General features: G+C 42.0%; 1 protein-coding gene and 1 non-coding gene across 2 annotated transcripts; one reads left to right on the top strand and one right to left on the bottom strand.

The window, feature by feature from the left end:
• The first annotated feature begins 25 nt into the window (after positions 1-25).
• Positions 26-98, top strand: trnat-ugu (transfer RNA threonine (anticodon UGU)). The gene has a single exon. It is a non-coding gene; the product is annotated as a tRNA-Thr (tRNA).
• Positions 99-6686: 6588 nt separating this feature from the next.
• Positions 6687-18047, bottom strand: ism2b (isthmin 2b). The gene is made up of 6 exons (XM_026318205.1): positions 17455-18047; positions 13669-13920; positions 12137-12470; positions 10169-10306; positions 9492-9560; positions 6687-9142 (listed from the first exon to the last, which is right to left on the bottom strand). Exons 1-6 carry the CDS (start codon positions 17563-17565, stop codon positions 8625-8627), a joined length of 1422 nt encoding a protein of 473 aa, XP_026173990.1. The 5' UTR covers positions 17566-18047; the 3' UTR covers positions 6687-8624.
• Between the last annotated feature and the right edge of the window lie 785 nt (positions 18048-18832).

Here is an 18832-nt window from a genome sequence, read left to right as displayed (position 1 = left end):
ACGTGCCACTAATGTGTTCAGCGCGGGCTCCATAGCTCAGTGGTTAGAGCACTGGTCTTGTAAACCAGGGGTCGCGAGTTCGATCCTCGCTGGGGCCTGGGCAGGGAACTGTTTTTCTTTCTTCAGAAATTATCATTCACGTGCAGCTAAATTCTTCATGCTTGATTTAGATTCAGCATTAGATGGGCACGTTACCCCACGTATACCCTTCCAGTTTCCTTCCTACTTGCTGAAAAATCCTTTTTTCATGTTGGCTGATGTGTAGGCTGATATTAATGGAATAATTCTGACACACTAGTTTTATTATCTGTCATATTTGGTTTGATTAACAGAAACTTTTCTACCAAAATGTCATAGCAAAACTAACTTTTTGCAATAAGTACAGAATACCGTTTTTCTTTGGTTATATTGATGTTGTTATGACTGCATTCACATCGCTAGCCCAACATAAAAATGTATGGTAGGCTACTCTCTGTAATGGTCATTAAAAGTATCATGGTCAAGGTTTACAAATTTTAACTACATGTTGTTAAGTGAGGACTGTGGGCCCAGTCAGACTTGACAGTGGCTAACACTTCTATCCTAATTTCTGCCAGTCATGTCAGAAATGACTGAAACTGATTGCTGGTGTTTTTACAATTGTCGGGTTTATGCTAGACCTCTAAAACTGGGCTATTAAGGCTACTTACTGCACCTTTTAAATCTTGGCTCACAATAAACACAACATAGGATAAGCAAGAGTTTTCACAATTTTAAACAAAGTTGTACTGTCTTCCCCTCAGTGCATCCCTCAGCAATCATTTTCAGTAAAGCGACAAGGGAATTCCTCCATGACTGAAAAGAGGATCGATATTGCCAACTGGAGCACAGAACTACGTAGATAGATACGCTTCACCCATCAGATTCTGCCTGCTTTCACCTCAGCTGGTGAAGCAGGAAACCCTCTCTAGGTTTATGCAATTACACTAATTTCAAGGAGCACTGAAATAACAGGAAACTGTCAGAGTCAACACAGAATCTAACATGCGTTTGATACAAACATGATAAGTGATGCAGATGGACATTGTGAATGTGCATTTATGTTTGCTCGTGTAAATATTGAATGTTCATTAGGCACATTCTGCAGTACTAAAAGAGGCCTGAAAGTCTTTGACAAAACAAGTGTAAAAGGAACAAAATCTGATTAAGAATCAACCATGTTGTCTCTATAACTCTCAGAAATTCATTGCTTCTGATGCGTGTCCTCTTTGATTCCCACATGCTGGCCTGTACAGCATCTGTAGGAGGAAATATGTCAATGCATATGATACAAAAATATCAGTGAATATCTGAGTTAATTTAGGTCTGTAAATGTTTTTATAGTGATCAACACTCATTTTAACAGATAAGCCAAAAAGAAAAACATGTCCTAATCTTAAACTCACAAACTCTCCAATTTAACATTCTTTAGGATGGCATAAAACTGGAAGCAATGAACAGCACTCTAATCTGAATACCATCTCAGCCTGTGGGTTGTGATAGACACAGACTATAGGATTATTTTTACATGGCAAACCAAGCCGTTAATAGCTTTTTCACAGTGTGTGAGTTGGAATTACTAACATGAAAATCAAATGAAATGCTAATCTAGCGCTCCTGTGTTAAGATGCATATAGGCCTGCAGTTTGCAGACCATGTATTCCTCAAGGCACTGAAGCAGGGACACTGAAAGTAAAATATGTTTTTTAGGACAGGCCAAGAGTTTATTAACCTTTTTGGCATTTTTGTCTTTAATTGACAGTTGCTCATAGAAAAGGCAGACAGGAGAGACAAACAACAGGAAACTCCTGTGAATTGAGCTTATTTTGACCCTGCTGATTAGCTGATGATAAAATGAAGCTAAAACATCCATCCATCCATCTTCTGTACCCACTTTTTCCTGAAAGCCAGGGTCACGGGGATCTGCTGGAGCCTATCCCAGCTCTCTCTCGGGTGAAAGGCAGGGGTACAACCTGGACAGGTCACCAGTCCATCACAGAAGCTAAAACATTTAATTGATTAATTGACCAGGTAATCAACAGTAAAAATCTGCCTACATTCGCTGCCAAATCTTCCTAAATGCATCTATTTGATAGATTTTCTCCTGTGCTAGTGAATCAAATATCTTTAGCTTTTGGACTGTTTGTCAGACAGAAAACAGAAGAAATGATTAAAAATAGCAGTAGCAGCCACACAACAGTGATGAACTGGTGTGGTGGTGAATGAAGAATTGTTGTTCAAATATATAAAAGTATATTTTCCCAAATGTCGGGCAACACGGTGGATTACTGGTTAACACTGTTGCCTCACAGCAAGAAGGTTCCTGGTTTGAAACCCAGCAAGGACCTTTTCTGTGTGGAGTTCTGTGCATGTTCTCCCTGTGCTTGTGTGGGTTTTCTCCAGGTACTCCGGTTTCCTCCCACAGTCCAAAAACATGTATGTCAGGTTGATTGGTGACTCTAAATTGCCCATAGGAGTGAGTGTGAGTGTGTGAGGTTGTTTGTCTCTATGTGGCCCTGTGATGGACTGGTGACCTGTCCAGGGTGGACCCCTGCCTTTCACCCAGAGAGAGCTGGGGTAGGCTCCATGTACATGGTCATGGTGACCAGCAGAGGGTGCTCTATGTCAGTTTTCTTTAGTTTCCAGTACTCCTCCATCTCCATTTCTTCTTTAAGAACATGCACTATATATTCCCTGGAAAAACAGCACATATTGTGATGTTTTTTATTGTCAACATGAATGTGTGTTACATAATTAAATGAGAATGCTGTCCAGTGGTTTCTTTCATTCCTGTAGGACAAGATCTTATGTTCTTATCTGAGGCATCCCAGAAACTGGAACTTGCCTACAACAACACTTTCCTCCTACTTGTTTACTACACTCCAACTGCTTCTACAGCCACTTCATACCTCTAAATGTTGATCGCAATAACCTTGAAGCTTGTCTGCATTCTTATCTTAAAAAGAACAAGCAATCATATTTTAGGTCTGTGGGCTTGGCTCTGTGTAAACGCTGGAGGCTAGGGGCTGTTTGATGTTGTTATGACTGGCTCTCTGCCGCCACCGTACTACTAGATCTGCAGGCCCCTCTCATGTCCAAAGGTATTGTGTTGGCTGCTCTTTTGATTATATTATCTGGGGATGGGGGGGGGGGTATTAAGACTCCCACTGGACATAAGTAAACAAACAAAAGTTTGTAGAGTCTGGTTCATCCAAAAAATGCCAGATATTCAGACTTCTCTGAGGATATTGATGTCCTGTGTTGGGATTATCATGCTGAATATTGTTCTTGCTTGATAAAACAATTTGCTTCTACTCAGTTTACAAGACTGAGGAGTCTGAAGAGAATTAAAATGAAAAACATCTTCACAATGGACATTATGAATTAGCCCCTGCAAATGAATGCAAGAATGTCCGATAACAAAGTACAGGCGGTTTAAACATTTAACATGTTTAGCCATGCTAAAACACGCCTCTATCGGCAGTCTTGGTGGTTGGTCAGTTGATTGCTACAGAGCTACCGAATAACTTTCTGTGGGAATTCATTGCCCATAAAACATGAATCCTAATGTTTAACTTTTCCTCCATTGCCACTAACAGATTAGCATTTTTTTGTTTTCAGTAAACTGTCTCAGCCTAAATGAAATTAATGTCCATGCCCCCAGGATGAATTGTAACACTTTCTCTTTCCACACAATGCCTTCATAATTTGTCCATTACTTGGTTTATGGTAAAGTTGTTACAGCACCAAAGACATTCCCATGCCCCCAGTGCTAGTGCTAATTAGTGAATATTGTAATGGTGAGCATGGTAGGAAAACTGGCCTTTTTATATTTGTTCCCAAAATGAAGCACTTCTATTACCTGTAACTGGAGAAATGGGAACTATACATATATATATTTTTTTTTGTGAAGTGCTATTCATGATCTATTACTCCTTAGCTTTCTGACTCTCTCATGGGTTGGGACTCCATTTTGAGATTAGTCTTATTGATCGTCTCATAACAAGACCTTTCTCTGTGCCAAGCTGGTCAAGGAATTGGATAAGTCAAATTCCAGATTATCCATAAGATCCTAAAACCCACTGGCATTCTTATAGGTCATGAAGAGCTAGAGCAGCTAAAGCATGGGATAAGAATATGTTTGTTAGGGTTAATGCAGTGTGTGCTCCCATGATGGCTGGTTTTCATGACTCCACTGAACCCTTGTCAGTCTCTGTGTGAATGTATGTTTGTTTGCGTGGGGTTACCCTCACCACGGGGGGCGGGGGATGGGGAGGGGGCTGTAACAGGAGCAGCGAGGGACTTGAAGGGCCATGTTGTTTGCAGGTCGACCAGCCACAGTACACCCAGAGGAAATCTCATGTTCCTGCCAGCCTACAAAAGTAAACAGATCTGTAACCACCGAGTGCTGGCACAGGGCCTGGGCCACCAGCACTAACTGAAGGAATGAATACACATTCACAGACTAAAACGTAGGTATGCACTGGGAAGCGTGCATTCAGAAGTTTGGATGGCGACCCACTCTGTACATTTTGCATGTGAAATAATTCATGTTAAATTGAAATACAATAACTTTGGTCACGCTGCACTTCTGTATAACCACAGTGTACCCATACACATGCCCTCCATAAGCTGTGAAGGTTTTTAAATGCATCCACCTCTTGCTTCATTCAATATTTCAGATAACATCTTTTAGCCACAGAGTTTTGAAACCTCCCTTCTCTTTTATGTTCCCTTTTCCCCTCTCTTCTGTTTTCCCTCTCTCTGCTTTCTCCTCTGTCTACACATCTGCGGTTATTTATCTGTTATTCTGCGGCAGCAATGTGGTCAACATGTGTCTGGCTTCCCTCCACACAGCACTCATTTGTAGTCAACTTAGGACCATAGAAGAAGTACCAAGCTCTTTATCATTCATAACACAGTGGATAAGTATCTCCTTTTACATTAGTGCATCCTCTGCTAATTGTGTCCCACACAGCCGTTTTTCTTCCCTCTCTGAGAACAGTAGGTGAAGGGTAGACATTATGAACTAAAGAAATTAGAGTATCTGAGTGGAGTATTTGGGCTGCCTAAGCCTATGGATTTGCATTCCCCCGACCTTTGAACTTTTAATCTCAGTGTTATTTAATCCCCTGGAAAGAGTATACATGATAGTAGTGATAGATCGACCCACAAACCACAGTGGCCATGGATGTTGATGGTGATGCTGGCTGGTAGTTAAGGCATGCAGGGGCTTAAAAGGTTAACTTAATGGAGCAGTAGGGCTGTTTTGTCTGTTCGGGTGGAAACTCTTCTGCCTAACTTTGATATCCAACTTGTCTTTTCTGGAACCTGAATTTAAAGGAATTTCCATCCCTCTTTGCTCTTGCTTGGACTTAAAACTTTGGGTCCAAACCACAACTGCAAATCATATTCATGAAAACTGTATCACTTTTATGAATCACCGAAAGAATGCCCACATCACATTTGTAAACCCTGAAGCACACATGGCTTCAAAAGGCTGTGGTGGATTGTTTAGAAGTAGAACAGAAAATGTTAGTATGACTTTTGACTTGGAGATGTGAACTCAACTTACAAAGAAAACCAGTGTTAGATTGAGAACACACAGACAATAAAGCAGAGTAAACTAAAGAAATGTTTGATGCTGTTGCAAATGCACGCACTGTGTGTACAAGCACGAGAACTCATCCGTGATACTCAAATGAATCCTGTCATCACTAGGTTCAGGATCTGTTGAAAGTGGAAAGAGCAATATAGAGAAATAATTAGAGCCACATGCCAATTGCTTCTCAAGACAGACACTAACACACACAACCACTAATGGTATTTACAGATTATTGAGAAATCTAGCATTACAGCTTCCACCAGCTCAGCAACATAGACAATATGTCAGGACATAAAGGGATTTTCCTTTGGTCTGATGTTTGTGCACTTTGCAAGGAATAAACAACATTTCCAGGAGTACTTTGACATTTTGGGAAATGTGCTTATTTTCTTTTCTTTCTGCAAGTTAACAGTCAGGTTAGTTTAGCAGGAGGACTGGGAACAAAAGGGGGATACATTGTGTTGCTCTGCTTAAAAGTATCAACAGCTAACTAACAGCCCGTCAGAAGTTTGTGTTAAAAAGGTTCAGTAGACTCAGTCCAGCTGTTTCCAGGGTTTGTGCTTACCCAGCTGCTAGCTGTAGCTTCATATTTAGAATATTGCTTAGTTTTCCCACATAAAACTGTTTCTTTCATAAAACCATGAGTGATGTTTCAGACATTTTGGGTAGTTGAAACACTTCTGGTTGGTACAGTTATGGCTGGCTTAACATTTAGACTGTGGCTGTAATGAAAGAAATGACATGTTTGCACCGAATGCTTGCTACACTGTACCTGTCTTGTGCGAGGAACGGGATGGAAAATTGTGGCACACAAGTCAGTAAACAAATACTGAGTTGTTTTTTAAAAAAAAATTTGCTCCAATTTGCTATGCTGTGCTTGGCTCTACTACAGTACCCAGAGTGTAGAAAAAGAAGCAACACATTAAAAACTCAGATGATGAATGCAAGGTCTTTATATATATATTTCTTCAGCATAATTACAACATATTCATAGAGCACTGCAGTACAATGTAGAATGAAACAGACAGTTAATGTTCCAGTATGTGATATGAGGCAAGTGGTTTCCCTTTTGATAACGGGTACCTTCATTTCTCAGTCTGATTAGTGCACCATGTTGAGCATAGTCATTTCAAAGCTTCAGCAAATAAAATAAAAAAAGAAGAGACAAATAAATACTGTACAACACCATACATGTAACACTAGATTCAGAAATCACAAAAAGATCATGCTTTTCTCAATGAAACACTTGATATATGCACTTTCAAAACAATGCAGCATCTCTGGTGAGTTTCCCTTCACAATAACGCTATCATCAACAAATGGTGAACATGACTACAGTTTGATATATCATTTGTATATACCTTAAATAAAGTGCCTTCCTGTAAAATTGGTGATTCCAAAATGCAAATGCGTGCATGCATATACACATTTGGAAGCAGAATTCCTGAAAAAAAAAAAGGTTTGGAGCAAACGACCCTACATTTGGACTGGACAGCAAGGGCAATTCCTGGAGTTTTAAGGTTTTTCTGAGTGAATCTAATATTACTGCCTCACTCAAGAAACAAGTGCATTTTAACACTGCTGCAATGCTAAAACTATTTTGATTGATTGATTGATTTTGATTGGTTAAACATCGGCCTTTTCAATCCTCTGCACTATACCTACTGGTGAAAGACAAATACTTCCTATTAGTGACCACTTCCAAGTTGCAATCACTAACGTTCTGTCAGCCAGGAGGTTACTAACTATCTGACCTCTGAGGATTGTTTATTTGAGTAGGAATGCCCTTGGTAGCCAATCAAGTTCCGTACCAAAGATCCTAAGCCAACTGCTTAAACTGCAAAGACGTCTTTCTACCACATACAACGCATCGACAGCTAGTCAGTTATAATGGTTCCAACAGTATTCTGAAACTGGATTAAATACCAACACCCCCTTTCCAATCTTTATCCCAATATTCTCTGCACAAGGTCCAATAGTGCTCCACTGTCGAGGTAAATGAACAAATTTGTTTGCTATGGTCTGTTAGTCCTCCTGAGAACATTGTAGATAAATCTATGAGCACAATCTACTCACTGTAGAACTGAATTGTTTCCTACATTTGCACCATAGAGACTGGATTTACACAGGCACCAACAGTCTGATTTGTAACTCTTTGGCACCCAGATCATATATGTCACTGAGGAAACATATTAAATCAATTCATTCATTTATATCTTGCTATTTCTTAAACATTACTTTTCTTATTATTTTCACTAGCAAGCTTGACAATGGAAACAGAATGTATCAAATAATTTCAGCTTTCCTCTCTGGTTCAGGTCCCAGATTCTTAATACATTCTAACTGCAGTTTATTGTATCAAAGGACTGAAATGCACATTACTGTCAATGCATCTGGTATCTTTTGGGTCTACTAATTACCTTTAGTCTAGTTCCCCTTGTATTTTTGCAAAACCTGAAGGATTCTTGTTTTAGCAGCATACTTGGGATATTCATCTTTTGGACTCCGCCCATGTTTGTTTCATCAAAATAACCAGCCCTTATCAACACATTTCCTAAAGTAAAACCTACAAGAAGCATGATCGGGATGTTTACCATTTGTTGCTATTATCACAAGGACTCCAGGACACCATGCTTACACGCACCCAGGAGAGTGCAGTGAATATAGAGAGAGGTTGATCTCATGCTAGATGTGTAACAGGTTGGCAAGCGATAGGAAAACGCTGTGTTTTTTCCCTTTGTGTAATTCAGTTCAGTTCGGTCAAGCCTGATATCAGAACACTGTGCCAAATCCTAACTTGAGACAGACACACTTCATCATTCCTAAATCCCACAAATATCCCCATCACAAATGTGTATTTCCTCTGAAGCAATGCATGGTTAATATTTAATGCATGGCTTAGATATAATATTTCATGACTTTTAAGGTAGGCAGTCTCCTCTCAAATTAGGATTGGGCCCTCTAACTTTCTGAGTGAAGTGGTAGTTTTGGCTGTGGTCTCTCAATACTCCCTGGCCTCTTCCAGTTCATTCATGAATACGTCTTCATGGGGGTTTTCTGGGCAACTGAGCCCATTGTTGGGTGGCCGAACAGCATGGAAACGACTCCAGTCTCCCTTGCACAGGATCCAAGGCAGCACATCCACTTTGAAGTGCAGCTCGGGTGAGAACTCAGTGCTGATCAGGTTAGGTGTGCCTGCGCTTTTCCCTCGCGTGATGAGCCGCCCGCGATCGTCATAGCAACAATGTTGCGCTGCAAGTGTAGACAAGTCTCCAGAAAGTGCTGAATGGACGCAGGTACGAGCTGAGGGCTTGTAGATGTCCAGGTGTTCCTTCGGGCCACTGGCATCTCGCCAGCGGAACTGCCGGCCATGACTCTCATCATAGACACTGACCACAGTGTATGCCACTTCAGAGGGGTAGGAGCAGGGACAGTTGGGCAACTCAGACAACACCTGGTGGAGGTACTGCTGGAGAAATTCACTCTTACAGTTGAGCCACTTCTCACAGCTGTCTACGTCTATTGGAGAGAGCACAGTAATACCACATAAAGTTGTGTCTACACTTGTTCATGGTAACAATACTAGTGGAATCAATAGTTGTCTTATTGTCTATAAATATCTATGTTACAGTACTGAGTGAGCCAGTTCTACATTCCACTGCAACAGCAAATCAGTACCATGTTACTGTACCATATTCCATTGGCCAAGGGTGTAGGATCCAATACCTGTATGTATATATCTAACTGAGAATGCTTTCTAAAACAGTGGGCTGTCAAGAATGAACTTGCAGTTAATAGAGTAAAATAAGATATGAGCCTGTTAACTAATGAATGGTGTTGGATGGAGAACGGAGAACTTTGCACTCACCTGTTCCAAATGGCTCTGTGCCATTCTCCATCTCAAAGGGGAAAGGCTCTACCACAGTGTTGAGATCACCTACAAAACAAAGTGTAGAGTTGTAGAATAAAAGCCAGCTGGGACAGCACGAGTCCAAAAAAAAAAAAAAAAAGAAAAGAAAAAGACTCTGGCTTTGTTGTTTGTATTTATGAAGCTTTGGCGGGTTTAATAAGGAGGACCTCTTCTCTGACAGTCTGATTGTTCCTCTTTGGGTCTTTGGGTTAGTGTTGGCTATATGCTCCTGATCTGTTTTTCTCTGTCACTTCTGCTTTCCCAGCAACTGTCAAATCTCACTCCACCTACAGTCCTGACGTCATCATATCATCCCAGCGATCTGTCTGGCTGCATTCTTTAAGCCAATCAATCACTTTCTCTTTGAAACCAGAACCCACCTCCTTCCCATCACTTCATAGCCTCCATGATGTCCAGAGACATTTTCTGTCTTCCACCAATCTGCTGGCTCTGCTCCACCACCACCAATCCTGTCCTGTCTCCTAGCTTCATATGAGACTACACCTAATGACAATGCTTCACTTTGATGGAATCTTATTGCCAAAAATTTCTCTCTTGCTTAACTCTGTGAATGTTTTTTTATCCTTTCCATCTGATCTATCATTATTGAACATAAGCTGAAACTTGAATCTCACCAGGACAGGGCTCCAGGTCACATTTCGAGGCCTCAGTCAGAGTGCAGGAGTAGCCACAGGACTTGGTCCTCTTTCTCTCCCCATGTCCGCATGTCACTGAACAGGGAGACCAGGCAGTCCACTCATCTGTTTCTTTCTCTGTGGGAAGAAAAAACAAAATTCTATTTGTGGTCTATTTTACGTGAACCAAAACCTATGTTGCACTGATGAAAATTTATCAGTTACAAATTGCAAAATTTAAATGTTGAGACAGGGGTGCATAATGATGGCACTGAACTTAAAGGTACAAGAACGCAGCACCATGTTTCAGACACAGGCAAAGATTACAATTACTAGATGTATTGTATTTAACCAATATGAAGCAACTTCAAATGAAAGTGATTAAGACCATGAACACAAGGCAAACCCTAAAAACTTACAAATCTGACAATTTACTCTTTTCACTGAACTCCGCATGTTAACAGTCTTATCCAGAAGAAGATTTCAAAGTTGCTGGATTGACTCAGTCCATATAAATGGACAGTTTTCCCCTGATCTAACCTTTCCCATGCAAACCAGTTTTCTTTTTAAGAGGGCTTCGGTAAAATTAGAGAGAGAGGAGCTGTGCTGTGGCTGTCCGCCTCCGCACCATGTTGCCTTGTGGTGTTAATAACACTGAAAACAAGTCATTCTTGATTAAAGACGAGGTGAGTGCAGAAATACCAGCTTGGGTGTAGCGAGCACCCAATTTTACTTTGTGGGCGCTGCCAACTTGCCATGTGGCCATAATGGGAATGAGGTCTCAGGACAGTCTTAATTACAGAAGAAGCTAAGGCAGATATACTTGATTTATGCACACTGGGTCTTTAGATGTGACCACTTAATAGGCATTGTTGCCTTTGTCTATATGCACAACACTTAACCAGATAAGTCTACATATTTTACAGATCGATAAAGTTAAAGAGGAAAGCTAAACCAGCTTCTTTGACACCTGCTAACACATTCTGAGACTATGCTTCAATAATAGAGTTTTGTGCAACAACAACCTTCAAAAACCTCAGAAATAAACAGATCAAACGTGCACAGATTTGTATCTATGTGACATATCTTTAAAGAACGAACGCTTTAGGGTGTAGTAAGCCCAAGACTGTGTTCTGATCTGCAGTAGGACTCTCACATTTAGTCTGCCCATCCCATCATACTCTTTTCTTGGTTGTTCTTTTTTTCTTTTTCTCACTTCTTTCCCTTTCTTTCCTTATGTGCACATATCCTTTTCACTCATTATTTACTGTTATTACCACTGAATAAATGGTCTGTGCAAACTGGGAGACATTTTTTCCCACCAGAGGAAAGCAGAAGTAAGAGGGGGAAAGCTGTAAAAGCACCCTGAAATTCTTGAACTGGCTCAAAAGGCTGAGCCGCAAAGGGCAGTGAGGGCCGCCAGGGTCTGGGGAGGGGGGCCCACGGGGTCCCGGGGAAGGATGAAAGGGCTGGCCGAATGGCCCCTGTCATTCTGTGTTCCCAATCTGCCCTCTAATTGTCCACAAGCAGTGGGCTGTTTTGTCCCAGGAAACAGTGCCGGCCTCACGCTGCCATTAGCGAGCGCATCAGACCCATCTTCAAAAGGCAGGCCTCTGCGACCAGCACAACCAGTGTCGACTTCAAAGTGTCCATAACCCACAACGCTCTGATGGTCAAGTGTTCATGCTACCTCGCATGCTGGCACTGTTCAGTTCACTCAGACTGTGAAGACAATTATCACGCAGCTTTCCTAAGCCACTCTGTTTATCTATTGCTCTCCATTGTTGTCTCTCACTGTCTCCCTTCCTGTCTGTCATTCCAGATATGTCCATTATTGCAGCCTCATTTTGTTATGATAAATTTAGTCATTGTATTTACTTATGCAGGTCAACCTTAGATATTTCTGATGAAGTGCGGTGTCTGATCCTTCTAGCAGGCAGCCAGTGTAGCATGTCCTGCACAACTTACCATAGTACCTCTGTACTGGATCCCAGCCTTCGTTCCAATGGGTATCCCAATCTCCACCCACTCCACTGGGTAAGGGCTCCTCACTGCCATAGTCCAGGGAGTAGTCATCCTCCTCCTCTTCGTCGCCAGCTTCCTCCACGCCTGACCGGTTGTTACTGTCCTCGCTGGAATCGGCGTCGGTGTAACTCCAGAAAAGGGGCCAGAAAAGCTTCTTGCCTCCGAGCCAATCTACTGTGGAAGATGGAGAGGAGGAAGAGGAGGGCAGCCAGTCTTTTTCTTTCACCAGGTCCATCTCTATTTCCATCTGAGGATCATCAACCACCTCAATCGTTACCTATACAAAAAAAACCATCTGTGTCAGTTTGATGGTAACCTGAACTAACTAGTACAGCAAGCTCTAAATCGTACAGATATACCACGCTTAGAAATGACTTAATAACAGTGAAGTAAGCATTCAACAAAACATTGAACCGTCCAGTGATCCTATCCTATGCTATCCTATGCTTTGGCTATACCATGTCATCGACACATACAGTATCACTTGCAGTTATACTGGTTGATTTGCAAGCCCCTTTTAAAAAATCAAGCATCTCAAATCTGCAGAAGAGTATTTCAGCAAATGAACTCGCTCCCCGGATCTAACTCAGCCAGCCAGACTTGAACATGAACATTCAGCCAACCAAACACTCCTCTCAGGGAGAGAATGTGAGCATTTATTCTGGATAACTACCTCTCATTACCTCAATATGACTCATCCGAGATGCTACAGTTCTTCCAAGGGCCCACTTCAGCTGATGTGAAGACCAGGCAACAGTTAAACTACAGGGGAAATCTATCTTTGTGTAACTATTGTGACATTGATTTTATAGTTAGGAAAGAAGTTAGAAATGCTTTCATTAGTCTTAGCTGAATGTGACCTTGGTGAGTCTTTCAGCCAAAAGGCAGTACATCTGGTCAATACACTACATGAAAACTCATCAGAAACTTCATCGGTCTCAGTACTTGATGTAGACATGGGCCGACATCATTATGTCCTTCTAACCACATCCTGATTACACTGACCAGAGTTGGAGTGGGTAACTGCCCTTAGATAAGTTAAACAGAACAACTTTTTTGACGTTAGAAGAAAATGATTGTGCTTAATGGACACTTAAGATTACAGATCCCTCTTGTGTATATTTCACTAGTAGTGAAAAGGACACAGCTCTGGGATTAGACTGAGAGGCTGTAGATTCTGTCAGACATTAAAGAGAAAAAAATCATTTGCACACTAAAAAACAAAGTACTTAGTTCTCCTGGTATAAAGGGTCCTTATTTAACCCATAATTTACCACCTGCTGGTTAGTGTTTGGATAAAGAGCAAAAACTGGAATAGTAGTATTATAAGGCATTGTTTTGTTTTCTAATATGGGGTTACATATAGAATATTCTTAACTCAGTTTAAAAATTAAGAACAAATGATCTTGAAGGCTGTCTAAAAAGCTTAAATAATGCATGTTCCTAAATACAGTAATGTGTGACTCCCCACTCACCTGTATGTTGGGGTTCTGTGCACTGATGTCAGCATTGGCTAAGTCTGGAAAGTTCTTGAGATCCAGGATGAAGGGTTGGGCCTCCTCTTCAGGCTCCGGTTGTGGAAGAATACCAACGGAGCGGTGCTGTGGGTGTGACCACCTCCTTTGGGGGCTTTGTGATTCAGGCAGCAGACTCTGCACCTGGTTCTGCTGCTCCAAAGTCTCAGGGATATATTGAACCCCACCGCTGTGAACTGGATGGCTGTGAGTCTGATGGAAAGTACACATTACTTGAATCAGAAACACTGATCTGGGGGAATAATGTAAGACAATAAATTGCATTTTGCATCTCTGCTGCCTATGTACAAATATCACCTTCAATAATGTAAATGACATAAGCAATCAAGAACATCCTAATGTCGCCAGTGGCATATATTCGGACGCCAGAGCTCAGGGCTACTGACAAAAAACATCTATCCATTTATAGCAGCTCATTGATGAGCATACAATTAGTGCTCTGTCTCCAGGAAGAACCCTTAAAACCATCTACCACTTCACAGCTTGGTCAGCAATTCCAAAAAGTCCCTGAGGCATCCAACTAACCAGCGAAGTGACCAACCAGCCTTTCATTCCCCCCACCCCCCTACAACAGTCATGGCATCCAGGCCATGGACAAAGAGGGGCCTGTGCCAGAAAGATCCTCTTTTAGCTTTAATGAGAGGGCCTGGGAGGCATGGGACCCCTAGGCTGGTGTGAGTGTGTCTCAACCTGCTGTGCTGCCGCCATTACAGACACCACTTAATTTGACCTTTCACGTTTTAGAGTTACTGAGGAAGGAAATGAAGAAAGACAGGCAGGAGAAAACATTCTTCTCTAAGATGAATGGTGACATTATAATGGTGGGGAATTGTAGATATGCTGTATCTATAAGATAATCACTGAAAATTGATTTTTGGTTGGTCTGATTCTCCAGTATTTATGTTTCTGTTTAATGTCTAACAGGACATAAAACTAAATCCAAACCCTCTAATGACTCCATCACCCTGAATACGCTAAATTGGCCCAAACACTTGATTGGACAGGGCCTTATGACTGGACCTGAGTCAGCTTGCGGTCTCCTCAGAGCTAACCAGTGGCAGCTGGAGGGCTAAATGTCTGAATTAATGATCAGCTGATGATTTATAGCCACAGCCTTTAGAACAGGGTCTGCTTTTCACTGGTCGCCTGTGATTGTTGCATAAGGTTTTGTGGTTGGTAAAATCCAAACATGTGAACACATGATGTGTGTTTCAAGGAGAAGCCTGTCAAACGTGGTAAACGATGGAGAAAACGAACTGCTCACTTCTCCAGATACCTGTGAATCTGGTGGAGACAAGTAAATAAGTTTTTGGGGGCTATTTAATCAGCAACTTTATTCAAATATTACATATAATGCAATTAAGACAAAGTAACTATTAACCACATTTTTGCCAAATTTGCAAACTCAATATCCCATCAAATCAGACTAATTACATCAAAGCTGCTGAAAAAAACCTACTGGGATACAGATTGTAGGTTTTTAGCTGTACATTTTAGTTTGCTATTGTTTTAGATGAAATTTGGTCCTGTTGTGGTTTGCACTGAAAATAATGGAAATAAACCTGATACAATTTGTTGATTAGGATAGCTTGATTCACAGAAATAATTACTATTATTACTAAAATATTAAGTATTCTGATGAAACAAAAATGATCATTCAAATATTTTCGAGCATAAAAATGAGAAGAAATCAGATTTTCTTTGGTTTATATAATTGCACACTGAGTATCTTTTGATTTTGGAGTGTTGGTCAGACCCAACAAGGCATTTGTAGACATCACACTAGGACTCTGGGACTGGATTACCCTTTTACTGCTCTGTTGGAAGCATGAGTGCATCACTGACAAATCTGAACATAGACACCTAACATTCACACACATGCCCTAAAACCTAGACTCACAGACACAAAAACCGCTAAGCCCAGAGTCATGAGAGAGGCCACATACTTTCACACCCTCCTCATCTCGGCTTGTTACACATCTGGATCCTGTATTCTTTCGCCCTGTATATCACTCTCCTCCTTTCTTCCTCCCCCTGGTTCTCTCTGATCCTGCTCTCCTCTTCTCAGTAGTGGGGCTCCTCTGATCAAAGGCCTGATGGCTGATGGCATGCAGTGTGTTTAACACAGAGATTCTAAGGATGCAGCGGGTGGGGGGACCTTGGCCTTACCTGGAGACTGCTGCTTTCTTCTCAAAGCACGAACGTTACTGACAAATCCACAGAGTGGTCTCCTTTTAAGTGACTGAAAAGAATGAATCCGTGCTGGGCTACTGTTATTGCTCCTGCTGACGGTGACACACACTCAGGTTAGAAAGAAGAGGTCAGCGGACTGGATGGAGGCAGCAGGGGTGAGGTGAGGGATCGGGTAGCGTTGGGGCGCGGGCTGGGATGATGAGGCACTGTGGCAGTCCTGATTTATATGCCTGCTGATATCAAAGGCCTCTGCACTTGGCCGTTTCCAAACCATTACAGAAGAACAATAAACTACAGACACTCTTTGATCACCATTTCTGCGAATGGAAACGACACAATAAGTGCATGCCTGGTGGGACTGGGGTGAGGTCGTGGAGATTGGGGTGGGACGGGGCAAACAGGGCATCCCCAATATTAGTCCCAGTATTTAAAAAAGAGGCCATTCCAACACAAACCCCTCCTCTTCCTCTTCTCCTTCAATGAGAGATGGGGGTAAAACCAAAAACAGGAAATTCCACATTAACACGAAACAGAGTCAATGTAAACAATCAGATGAATGACAGCTGACCCCACTCCAGTGTAAGAGATAGCTACAGCCTTATTCTGGTTATATAAGCATCTCGTTACTGGGAACCCATTTTACTAAGCCCCCCCCCCCCTTCCATTCCTTCACTGTTCTGTACTAATCTCTCCTCTCCATCCACTACCTACAGGCACCCAGCAGGTCACAGGCGTAAACAGAGACTCACCAACTGCAGCCTTCTGATGAATGAAACGAACAATCACACAAGCCAGAGTGAGATTTCTTTGCTTCTTCTCACTAATCATTCCCTTCCCCTCTTTCCCTTTTTGCTTTGACATCAATCAGAGAGATGATGATGAGAGAGAGAGAGTCCCAGTAGGGCATCCACGGGAGGCCACACAAGAAGGAGAGTTGAAAGGCAAAAACTGAACCCTGACACAAACACACACAGACTTTGATATCCAAATATGTCTGTGTGTAACACAAACATTCCCGACGCACCACACACTGCACAGCGCACACGCGCGGCGCGTGTAGGGAGTTTGGATTATTATAGCAGGGTGTATGCCCGTGTGATGGCAAACCTTACTATACATGGAGAAAGAACATAAGAGATCAACATGCACTGATGAGGAAATTAGTCACGTTGTGGCATTTCAGTTTGAACTGTTAGAAGGAAACTGATGGTTTCAGTGGGTTTCAATAAGAAACTCAAGGTGACTTACAAAAAACATTTTCTCTGTTTTAAGAAACAAAACTGTGCAATGATCTAAACGAAACCTGACCTCTTTGGCACTCATATCACCCTTGTATGAGATTATTAAGGGTATATTCATATTTTAATTTAATAGGTTTAAATTAGCCTGAGCCTCAGGGGGGTGGAAACGTGGCGTAAAAAACGTTTTAAAACCAAAAATACGTTTTGTCAGTGGCAGGTGTGATTTTAAGCTGTTTAAAAAAAAAAACGTGTTGTTGAACTTTCAAAGCTACTATGTCCGAAGAAAACTCACCTTGTGGGCAACATTCTTGTGTCTGGTAGGAAACCCCGTCCCCAAACTAACGAGAAGTATTGACCAAAGCGCCAGCAGCATGTGAAATCTCCCGTCGACCTCTTGACGCATCTTCTCTGGTTGACTTCGACGCTTCCTGTGAAATTCTGTAAAAGCACTTTGGAGGCTTTTCGCAGGCTGTTCTCTATAAGTGACCTTCTTGGTTTGGAAGAAGTCGCTTTCGACAATAACTTTGAGTCACAATAAATGAAGTTTTAGGTCGTCGGTGTCAAAGTGTCGCACTTTAAGAAGATGCGCACCGGCGTCCAGAGGTGTCCAGCGCGCTATCCATATCTGGCACCAGCGCCTCGCGCAACAACTGTCAGTCCGTGCGGCGGTTCGAGACCCGCGGTTCTCTTCCCCATAAAAACCGCGGCTGGAAGAGCTTTAAGTACCAGAAAGAAGTCGCATACCCCACGCAGAATCTCCCCGTCCGCACCGGCGCTCGCTTACACTTTAAACTGAGTCATTCCGCCGTGGGTGGGTGTTTTCTTCCAGTACATTGACATCTGGAGTTCATAGTTTGCTGTGCGTTTTGTTAGATGTGTGTCTGATGCATTAATCCGTTATCCACCGGTTCGAGTGTGTGTGTGTGTGTGTGTGTGTGTGTACCGCCCAGCCAACCGGTTTCGGTAAACGTGCCTTTTACGCACGCATTGAGAGGGCTGATGCTGAAGGAGAAGGGGGGGGGGGCTCATTGCTCACAGCTGTGTGGAGGAGGGTGCGTGGGGCCACTGAGGCTCTTTTGATAAGATACAAGATTTACTTTACATATAATAACCTACAACAGGCTGCAGGCATTTACTTACATTTAATCACATACCGGTTTTTAAAGTGAAGCATTCCGCTAATGCTCTAAGACCAGATTTCTCTTGTTCCTACATTATCCTTAACCACATGTTATTTTCCTTATGCTATAACAAGTTATCATCTCATCCCACTGTTTTACAAAAATGCCATTTTGAGACTGCAGTGAATGAGTGGCCGGTGAGGAATGCTGTATAATGGCAGGATGTCAGTGACTTTATAACATGTTCGTCAGGGGCTTTTAAGTTGTGACTACAGTCTGTGTGTGCTTGCTGTAAATAAACACAAACCCAGTCCAGAACTTCATACAAAGAATGTGATTTAATCTTTGCAGCACTGTTTCCAACAGCATGGTCAACAAACACTGTGGCTTTACAAACTCCTTGCAGTGGTTTATCTTCAGCCCAAATACAATGCCAAGGGCAAAAGCAACAGATAAGCAAGTATCCAATGGTAACTGCAGGTTCATCTGCAAGTATGTGTGGTACGTAGTCTGGAAAATGTCACATCACATTGAAGAGCTGCATCTTTG

This window comes from Mastacembelus armatus, chromosome 24 (assembly GCF_900324485.2).
Source record: "Mastacembelus armatus chromosome 24, fMasArm1.2, whole genome shotgun sequence".
Lineage (NCBI taxonomy): Eukaryota > Metazoa > Chordata > Actinopteri > Synbranchiformes > Mastacembelidae > Mastacembelus > Mastacembelus armatus.
The sequence above is the reverse complement of the archived record's forward strand: the minus strand, read 5'-3'. Positions and strand labels throughout refer to the sequence as shown.